Source organism: Aegilops tauschii, chromosome 5 (genome assembly GCF_002575655.3).
Source record: "Aegilops tauschii subsp. strangulata cultivar AL8/78 chromosome 5, Aet v6.0, whole genome shotgun sequence".
Lineage (NCBI taxonomy): Eukaryota > Viridiplantae > Streptophyta > Magnoliopsida > Poales > Poaceae > Aegilops > Aegilops tauschii.
This window is the reverse complement of record NC_053039.3, coordinates 580861822-580872233: the sequence shown is the minus strand read 5'-3', so window position 1 is coordinate 580872233 and position 10412 is coordinate 580861822. Positions and strand designations below refer to the sequence as shown.

At 43.4% G+C, this 10412-nt stretch overlaps 1 protein-coding gene across 1 annotated transcript; it reads left to right on the top strand.

Moving 5' to 3' along the window:
• The first annotated feature begins 1585 nt into the window (after nt 1-1585).
• LOC109755264 (uncharacterized) lies at nt 1586-5291 on the top strand. Its single transcript, XM_045229416.2, has 2 exons — nt 1586-4542; nt 4634-5291. The coding sequence occupies exons 1-2, from the start codon at nt 1629-1631 to the stop codon at nt 5035-5037; spliced, it is 3318 nt and encodes a 1105-aa protein (XP_045085351.1). The 5' UTR covers nt 1586-1628; the 3' UTR covers nt 5038-5291.
• The last annotated feature ends 5121 nt before the right edge of the window (nt 5292-10412 follow it).

Genomic DNA, 10412 nt, shown 5'->3' with positions numbered 1-10412 from the left:
TGCATGCGAATCGAGCAGCTCACACGTGTCCCCAACCACCGCGCACACCACGTGTCCCAATGAAGCGGCAAAAGCGGGGCAAGGAACCAAGCATGCTTGGCATCCTCGGGGAAGTTCAGCTTATCCGGTTTCCGGTCATACATGGAAGCCACCGCGTCATACGCCCGCACGACGAGCTCGGTGGTATCGAACGTGCCAAGCCACAGCCGATCACCATAGCAGGTGATCTCAGCGGCGTAGCGACCCGACTCCCGGCGTCGAACACCACAAAACCCGGTCGTGAGGTGCGGCGCCATCCACCTACACGAGTGTCATCCGACAACGGTCTCAGTATCAACTTTATTTTTGCAAAGTTGAAAAACGAAGAATAGACAACAACTCTTCATGTGGGCTAACTTTCATTCCGTCGATGCTCCCTCCAACAACTCTCACTTCTCGTGGTGGTATATATGTATGGTGGGGCACTCCTTGCCTGTTTTATTTTTTGACTGTAGGTGACGGTCGTTACTCCCATCACTTGCTGCATTACCAAGCTCTGACAGGAAGAGATGAGGAGCAACGACCACCTACGACGACAGCCGGTATCTTTCGTCTCATAACATCTCTCATCTCTCATTATTATTCCGACCGTCGGTGATGGTCGGTCTTTCCGTTCTCCCACTGTTTTACCAATGTCTCGGAGGAGGAGGACGAGAAAGACCGACCACTACGAACAACCGGTATCCTTCCTTCAAGAGCATCTCATCTCTCACTCTCATCTCTTTCGAAAGGAAGCACCATCAGAATGAAAGTCAACACACTACATACCTAATAGCGATGCTTACCCAAAACAAGTACAATCTAGAGGCATGAACTAAGCACAACCATTTGAACTATATAAACTAAAAGTTACCTAAAGCGATACCTATGAGGATAAGAGAGCAAACAAATTTCAACGCATCGATAGACCTTATCCTATATAAACAAAACTTTCTAAAAACAACAACACCCTATAAAAAAACACAACATCAAGCAGTGGGTCATATATTTGAAAACATCCGATGTAATAGTCAGTCCAGGAAAGTAAGAGATACGTGCAGTTGACAGAGAAATACTTTCTTTCCTTTGCTACAAGCAGAGATACAGACAATCAGGTTAGAAATACTTTCCTTTTTTTGGAGGGCTAACAAGGCAATTATGAGGAATTAAAAAAAATACACCTTACATTTTAGAATTTTATCAAAAAACAAATACACCTTATAGAAAGAAACGAAGAGAGTACAAGGCAACATGTGTTTGTTTTTTCTTGTAGTGATTTCTATCCAATTTTTCCTGTAGGTTTGACCTTTTGGGACGAAGCTAATTAATCAGACGGTAAAAAAAAGGCTCAAATTTGAGCCGGCCGGCGCCTAGTACTGGCCTAGACGAATTCACTCATTTGAACGCGTCTTAGGAGATTTCGAGGAGGCAGCGTGCGTAACGGGGAAGACCCGGCGCCATGTCTGGAACGGGTTGTCATCAAGTCTACGAACCTAGCTGGCTTCTTCTAACCTCTACTTAAGCAGAGAGCAGCCTACGGATGGTGGTACCAAATTAGTAGTCTCCTCTGTGAGCAGAGCACCACCCTAGCTAGCAGTAGCAGCACCAGCATGGCCCATCCGTTACCTTCTCCCATCAAGCTGCTACTCTCCATTTCTCTCCTTGTGATCACGAGCGTGGCTGCTGCTTCCAGCAACGACGACTCCGACCTCTCAGCTCTTGTGGCCTTCAAGGCCAGGCTCTCCGATCCGCTTGGCCTCCTGTCTAGGAACTGGACAACCGGCACGTCCTTCTGCTCTTGGGTTGGCGTCTCCTGCAGCCGCCGCCATCGGCAGCGCGTCACCGCTCTTGTGTTGGCAGACGTTCCTCTCCAAGGAGAGATCGCTCCTCATCTCGGTAACCTCTCTTTCCTCGCCGTCCTCACTCTTTCAAACACAGAAATCACGGGCACCATCCCATCCGATATAGGACGGCTACGTCGCCTCATCGCTCTTGATCTTAGCTCCAACCGCCTCTCAGGCGCCATCCCCCGTGCCCTAGGAAACCTCACAAAGCTTCAACGCCTTTCTCTACGCCGAAATGGTCTCTCCGGACATATCCCGGATCAACTCCTCCAGAACATGAACAGCCTGAGGAGGATTCATCTCGGGGTGAACCGGTTAAGTGGCCTCATACCAGACCAGTTCTTCAACAACACGCCTTTACTAACTCATCTTGACTTCCAAAACAACAGTCTGTCTGGGTCAATACCACATGGTATTGCCACATGTGCCATGCTTGAATGGGTCAACTTTGAATATAACCAGCTGTCCGGACTAGTACCTCCAACCATATTCAACAAGTCTAGGCTTGACACTCTTGTCCTCTCATCTAACCACTTCACAGGAACAATCCCTGGCAATGAAAGCTTCAAGTTGCCCATGTTAACTGTCTTCTTCATTGGTCTCAACAGTTTCACAGGTCAATTTCCCTCAAGCCTTGTATCCTGCAAGTTACTTGTGCAACTTTCTCTAGCAGGAAACTCCTTTGTGGACAATGTCCCAGAATGGCTCGCTCAACTATCACGACTCACTTACCTTACTATAGGTGGCAACGACCATGTTAGCGGGTCAATTCCAGGTGTGCTCAGAAATCTCACTCTTCTCCGTGTTCTTGACATCTCATTCTGCAACCTAAGCGGAAATATTCCAGCCGAGCTAGGGGAAATGAGTCAGCTCACAGATTTAAGTCTTACATCAAACAAACTAACAGGTCCGTTTCCAGCTAATTTTGGCAACCTATCCCAACTAACTAGTCTGCTAGTTGATTCGAACCAATTAACTGGATCTTTGCCCGAAACTATTGGGAACCTCAGGTACCTTAACCGTCTCCATATTGGAATGAATCAGCTCAACGGGACCCTTGAGTTCTTGGCCACTATGTCAAACTGTAGACAACTCCAATTGCTTGCCATGTTTTATTGCTCCTTCACTGGAAACATTCCTGCATATATTGGTAACCTCTCCACACAATTGACATACCTCAGTGCAGCCGGGAATCATTTAACCGGGGGTCTTCCAGCGACACTATCAAATCTAAGTGGTCTTAGTGTAATGTCCTTTGCAGACAACCAATTAAGCGGCATAATCCCAGCACACATTGCATTATTGGAGAATCTTGAGCAGCTAAACCTTTCTAGTAACAAGCTGTTTGGCCCAATCCCGTTACAGATTGGTGCCTTGACAAGATTGCACAGGCTATCCCTCCAGGGCAATGAATTATCTGGCGCCATTCCGGATGGCATCGGTAACCTAAGTAACCTAGAATATATGTCGCTTGCAGATAATCATCTCTCCTCGGCAATACCTAAAAGATTGTTTCATCTTAGTAACCTTCGTGTGCTAGATCTATCTCACAACTCCTTTACAAGTGCACTGCCCTCTAATCTTGATTCCATGAAGCAAATATACATGCTAGATATATCAGCCAACAGCTTGGTTGGTAGTATTCCAACTTCATATGGGAATCTCGGACTATTAAGCTTCCTGAACCTATCACACAACACACTCACAGGTTCAATCGATGGTTCGTTCAAGGAGTCAATCGTCCTAACACAGTTGGACCTGTCTTGTAACAACCTTTCTGGTACCATTCCAAAGTATTTAGCCAACTTTACTTTACTGACTAGCTTGAACCTTTCTTTCAACGAGTTCCGAGGTGAGATACCAAGTGGAGGTATTTTCTTAAACACCAGTGCACAATTGTCTTTGATGGGAAATGCTGGGCTGTGTGGTGCCTCACGTCTAGGATTTTTGCCTTGCCTAGACACTTCCTACAAAACCAAGAGACACCTGCTAAGGATTGTTCTCCCAGCTATCTTGGTAGCTGTAGGAGCTATAGCAATTCTCATATATCTAATGATCATGAAGAAAAATAAAAAGCAGCTACAAGTTACGACTTCCATTGGCATGGATAATATTATCAGTCATAGACAAGTTTCCTATCTCGATATTGCTCGTGCCACTGAAAATTTCAGCGAGGACAACCTACTTGGAGTTGGAAGCTTTGGAAAAGTTTTCAGGGGCAAATTACAAGATGGTTTGGAGGTTGCGATAAAAGTGCTCAACATGCAAGTCGAGCAGGCTGTGACGAGCTTTGATGCTGAATGTCAAGTGCTAAGGATGGCTCGGCACCGCAACTTGATACAGATATTAAGTACTTGCTCCAACTTTGAATTCAGAGCAGTACTACTTCAGTACATGCCCAAAGGTAACTTGGATGTACATTTGCACTCTGAAAATGGAGAATCGATAGGATTTATGAGGAGATTGGATATTATGCTTGGTGTATCGAAAGCAATGGAGTATCTGCACCACCATCACCATCAAGTTGTGTTGCACTGTGACCTCAAACCTAGAAACGTGCTATTCGATGATGATATGGTGGCGCATGTTGCGGACTTCGGCATTGCAAGATTACTTGTTGGAGATGACAACTCCTTGGTTTCAGCGAGTATGCCAGGGACCATTGGATACATGGCACCAGGTACTTGCATCAACAACTCTTTGAACACCTAGTTTGGCAAGTTATGTATTGTTAGTTTCTATCATAACAAATATTTTTCGTTCTTCAACAGAATACGCATTCATGGGGAAGGCATCACGAAAGAGCGATGTGTTTAGCTTTGGAATAATGCTGCTTGAAGTCTTCACAGGGAGAAGACCCACAGATGCCATGTTTGGGGGAGAATTGAGCATTAGGCAATGGGTTTGGCAAGCGTTTTCAGCAGACCTTACTGGCATTTTGGACGTTAAGATAGCTCAAGCTGAGGAAAGAAATTTTTGCTTAAATCACCAGAGCAGCACTTCATTGGTGTGCAGGAGCAGCGACTTGCTTGTGCCAATATTCGAACTGGGTCTGATGTGTTCGAGCGAATCACCTGACCAGAGGCCAAGCATGACAGACGTGGTTGTAAGGCTCGAGAACATCTTGAAGAGTTACTCTGCTACCATGCCGTCAGTGGAACTGGCTCAATGTTAGTTAGTTCTTTGTTTGGGTTTCATAACAGTGTTTTTTTTACTTGATTTCATAACAGTGTTGTGTTAGAATGCATGGTATGCATGTGGGCATAGGAGGAGATTGTATCGTGACTGTGCTTCTCGGTAGCTGTACGCGCCGTACCCTCGGTACTATAGGGAGTGGATTTTCTACCATGCACGGGAGATATTGTGTATGTATGAGATGTTCATAAAACCAAAATTTTCGAGTCAAATTCACCAAATGATACCACTTTACGTTTTGAGGACAGAAAACCACCAGAAATTTTCAAGGTTTTTGCGAAAAACACTGATCACGAATTGACACTCAAACTGACAAGGGGGACCCACCCAGGTGGTGACATGGCACGACACCTAACGGCGCTATACCAAAACCCTCGTCATCAGTTTTGTTCCTTTTTCTCGTTGTCGTGTTCTCGCATCCCCGTGATGTAGTCTGGCCAGACGATGACGGGTGCCGTCACACCGAAAGCGGCCTAAGAATATCTCTCCATCATCGGAGGAGCAAATCCTACTCTCGAGATATCTAGTCCCTTGTCAAACTTTCCGATGAACCTGTAAGTTCACTAGTGCAGAACCGGGCTATAGCACCGGTTCGTAAGGCCCTTAAGTGTCGGTTCTGTAACCGGCACTAAAGGGTGGGGACTAAAGGCCCCCCCCTCTTTAGTATCGATTCTGCAAGAACTGCCGCTAAAGGGCCACCACGTGGCACGTGCCAGCGCCGGGGGCGGGGAGCCCTTTAGTACCGGTTGGTAACACCAACCGGTACTGAAAGGTTTGGGGGGTTTTGGTTTTATTATTTATTTTCCATTTAATTTTGTGTTTTCCATTTAATTTAGAGATTGTTTTCCATTTATTTTCCCTTTCATAAATTATATAATAACTCATCATCATCATCATATTAATATAAAAACTCTTGCATCTCATATCATCACCAATAACAACACTAGCTAATAATATATATATATATATATATATATATAGTCATTACCACTATTTTTATCATCATTATGTAATCACCACCAACAGTAGCTTAAAAAAGAAACATTCACTTGTACAAAAAGCAAAGAATCATCGAGTTTAACATGGTCATGAGATTATTATAAGCGTTCATAACGAAGACCACAAAAGCAAATCACTAATAATTAAGCTCAGGATGAAGAACACGGACATGAGACGACAAGTACTAAGAGCAGGAACTAGCTAATCACTCCTACTGCTCTCTCTCAGGTAAAATGGCATAGAACATGTGTAGCTCTCCTGATTCATCATATTGGAGCATGCAGATGAACCTGCCTCCTAATCATGGGTTGCGCTTCTGATTGTTGCCCCCTAGTACTTCTCCGCGATCATTCACAATTTTGCTTCAGTCTTTCACTATTAAGCATTTCCTCGGTTTTAGAAATCTTGAATGCACTCATGTGCAATGTAGGATGTCTTGGCCGTAAGCTAACCATTGACATGCGACCGTTAGTCGAGATCCACTGAGGCACAACTATCATCGGGAGTCCCTGTTGAAAAACATCGTATAGTAACATACTTAGCAATGAAGTTTAGCTTAAAAAATAATATATGCAAAAGATACACTGAGGACAAATAGTAAAAATCTTACCATCTTTCCTAAATAGATGTGACCATAGTTCAATACGAACACTATTGGTCGCACGTTTTGAGTACTAAGATTTGCAAGTCTAGGAAAATAATTTCTCTTGACAGCATCAAGATCCTCAAGCCATGAAATATATTGACTTATCTCCTCGCAGTTTAGTTCAGCCCCGAGACAATGGACGGTCCTGTCCACCAAGTGCCGGACATGATTGCTTGAATGGAAATAAGCTGTCAATAGAAATTAGTTGTCAACTATTTCTGAAATAAACAATATCAAAGACATAAATATGGTTGAGGAACTCACATAATGGTAGAACTGGAGGCGTCTGCACATCGACCCAGATATCGGTATATCCTTCAATATCATCTTCCGGATGAATATCAATAGTGATAACCATATCAGGCTCAAATGCATAAGCCTTGCATAGTGCTTGCCAAGTTTTGCATTCAAAATAGGTGTAGGTGTCTGCATTGTAAAATTTTGCGTGTAAAGTATAACCATGCTCGGTCTTCAATTAAACTCTCTTTACCTCCATAGTTTTCATAGTACTGAAACCTATCTTATCCAAGACAAAAATTCTTGCATGGCGGGGGATACGCTAGTAGAATAGTAAAAATTTAAAATTATAAGTTGAAGCAAATGAAGCATATGCTTAATTATGAAAAAAGACTTGTCATTGTGACTTACTGCATTCACTTCGAAGGTCTCATCCAGCTTGATGCTGAAGCGCCTACCATCAACTAGGAAATTTCGGTCGCACGTGCCACACTTGTCTTCACAGTATTCGCACATAACGAAATCATTCTCGTCGTCAGACATTTCCTATGTTCATATATAGTTGACACATTAATTGATATAAACACTTACTAGCAGTTCTGTTAATTCAACTAGCTAGTTCTATTAATTCAACTAGTTTTATTAATTCAACTAAGCACTTACTAAAAATAAACTAGTTCTAAGCTTCTTACTAAAATCTCATATATAGTAAACTTTTAAATCTTTTAATTAATTATTAGATCAACTAGTTCTATAGTAAACTTTTAATTAATTATTAGATCATCAAATCTCATATATATACCTAAATTTGACATTAATATATCTACATTATTTTCTATCTAATTCATCTATGACATTAGTATCTAACATTTCTATATAATCATCTAACAATTGACATTAATCTAACATGCATTTATATAAACTAAAAGTATAAAAAATTTAAAAACAAAATATTTACAGCGGGGGCGACGGCCGGCGATGCGAGGCGACGGGGGGCGGCGACGTACGGGGACGGGCCGGGCGACCACGACGGCCGGGGCGGCAACGAACGGGGACGTACGGCGGCGACGGGGATGGGGACGTACGGCGACGGCGCGCGCGACGGGGGCGGCGACGTGGCGTCGTGCGCGGTGACGGGGCGGCGACGGGGACGGGCGCGGCGGGGGCGGCGACGACGGGGACGGGCACGGCGAGGGCGGCGACGGGGATGGGCGCGGCGACGACGAAGAAGCAGATGAGAAGAAACTAACTGAAATTTTCGTAAGTGCTATATATATAGGAGATGCCTTTAGTACCAGTTGGAGCCACCAACCGGTACTAAAGGTCAAATTTGGCCAGGCGAAACGGCAGGAAGCGACCCCTTTAGTACTGGTTCGTGGCATCAACCGATACTAAAGGCCACCCTTTAGTACCGGGTGGAGCCATGAACCGGTACTAAACGCTGGCGCAGGTCCTGTGCGACAAGTTTAGTCCCACCTCGCTAGTCGAGAGACGTCCGCACTGGTTTATAAGCCCCAGTGCGGTAGCTCTCTCAAGCTCCTCTCTTTAGCAGGCTTTCGGGCCTAACTTTGCCGCGCTGCCCTGTGGGCCTGCTCGGCCTTATGGGCCTATTTACAGGCCTAAGGCCAGGCAGGTCCACTGGGCAGCGCACAGAGTTTTTGTTTATGTTGTCTTTTTTCTGCTTTATTTATTTCTGAGTTGTTTTATGTTGTCTTTAGAGTTTCTTTGTGAATATTTTTGCTTTAGGTACAAAAAATTTAATTTCATGCAATGTGGGTGAAATGATGATACCATACCAAGTCTGGAGTTGTAAATGCATGAAACATAGTAAATGATGTCAGAAACGGTTGAAAGTTGATGATGTGGCTTTGAATGGTCCATACTAACGCAAAAAAAGTCTAGAGTTGTAATAAGTTAAAAAAATAAAGTGCCGGTGTAACAGATGAGTTTTCGTCTAAAACCCTAATACTTCGAAAGAGATTGTCCAGTTTGTACACGAAGTGCATCCAGTTTTTGCCGTAACCCTCTCTACTTTTTCGCACATGCTATGTGGGTGAAATGATGATACCATGCCAAGTTTCAACCTTTTAAGAGTTTATTTGTAGTGCTTTTCAATTTTAGGGTCATTTAGCTAAAAACAAATATGTAAATGCATGAAAAATAGCAAATGATGTCAGAAAGGGTTGAAAGTTGTTGATGTGGCTTTGAATGGTGCATACCGAACGCAAAAAAAGTCTCCAGTTGTAATAAGTTTAAAAAAATAAAGTGCCGGTGTAACAGATGAGTTTTCGTCCGAAACCCTGATACTTCGAAAGAGATTGTCAGTTTGTACACGAAGTGCATCCAGTTTTGCCGTAACCCTCTCTACTTTTTTCGCACATGATATATGGGTGAAATGATGATATCATGCCAAGTTTCAACCTTTTCAGAGTTCATTTGTAGTGCTTTTTAATTTCAGGGTCATTTAACTCAAAACAAATCTGTAAATGCATGAAAAATAGCAAATGATGTCAGAAAGGATTGAAAGTTGATGACGTGGCTTTGAATGGTGCATATTGAACGCAAAGAAGTCTAGAGTTGTAATAAGTTTGAAAAAACAAAGTGTCGGTGTAACAGATGAGTTTTCGTCAGTGTAAACATGTTAAAATATATATCAAAAATACATTGATCATCAATGATCTTTTTGTGTAGAATCTAAATTGTCAATAGGAATCTTCCCCGGTTTAAGAACCGGCGAAGATTCCTATTGCGGCCACAGATCCTACACATACAGTTCACTAAAGACCAAGTGGTTGTGATAGTTTAAGAAGTAACATATTTAAGGTGGTAAAAACCCTGTTAGCCGAGCGAGGTGGGACTAAAAAACCGTTGCAACTAAAAACTTTAGCACCGGTTTGTGGCATGAACCGGTACTAAATGTGCTGGTGGGGCCCCAGCCTGCCAACAGCCTGCAACAGCCTCTTTAGTTCCGGTTCGTGGCATGAACCGGTACTAAAGGTTCTCCACGAACCGGTACTAATGAGCGACGCCCGCCTAGCCGTTTGAACCGGCACTAATGTGACCATTAGTGCCGGTTCATCTACAAACTAGTACTAATATGCTGAACATTAGACCCTTTTTCTACTAGTGGTTGTCGTTATGATCCGTTTGAGCAACCCAAAAGCCCACGGTACGGTAAGAAGTGACCATGATACTCTCATGGTCTAAGCAGCAAAATCACCCGTTAACATTGATGAGGACATCACTAACAAAGTTACACCCACGGCCCCTACTACCACATATACTGGACCAATTAATAGAGCTCGCGCACGCCAATTAAATTACCAGGTACTTTCGTTTCTTGGTAATGATTCTAATGTTCATGAGAATATGATGGTGCCTAAATTGGATACATTTATTTTGCTTACAAATTAAGGCCATAGCTTGGACAAGAAAGATGAACATTAGAGTATGATCAAGCATGGAGATGATGG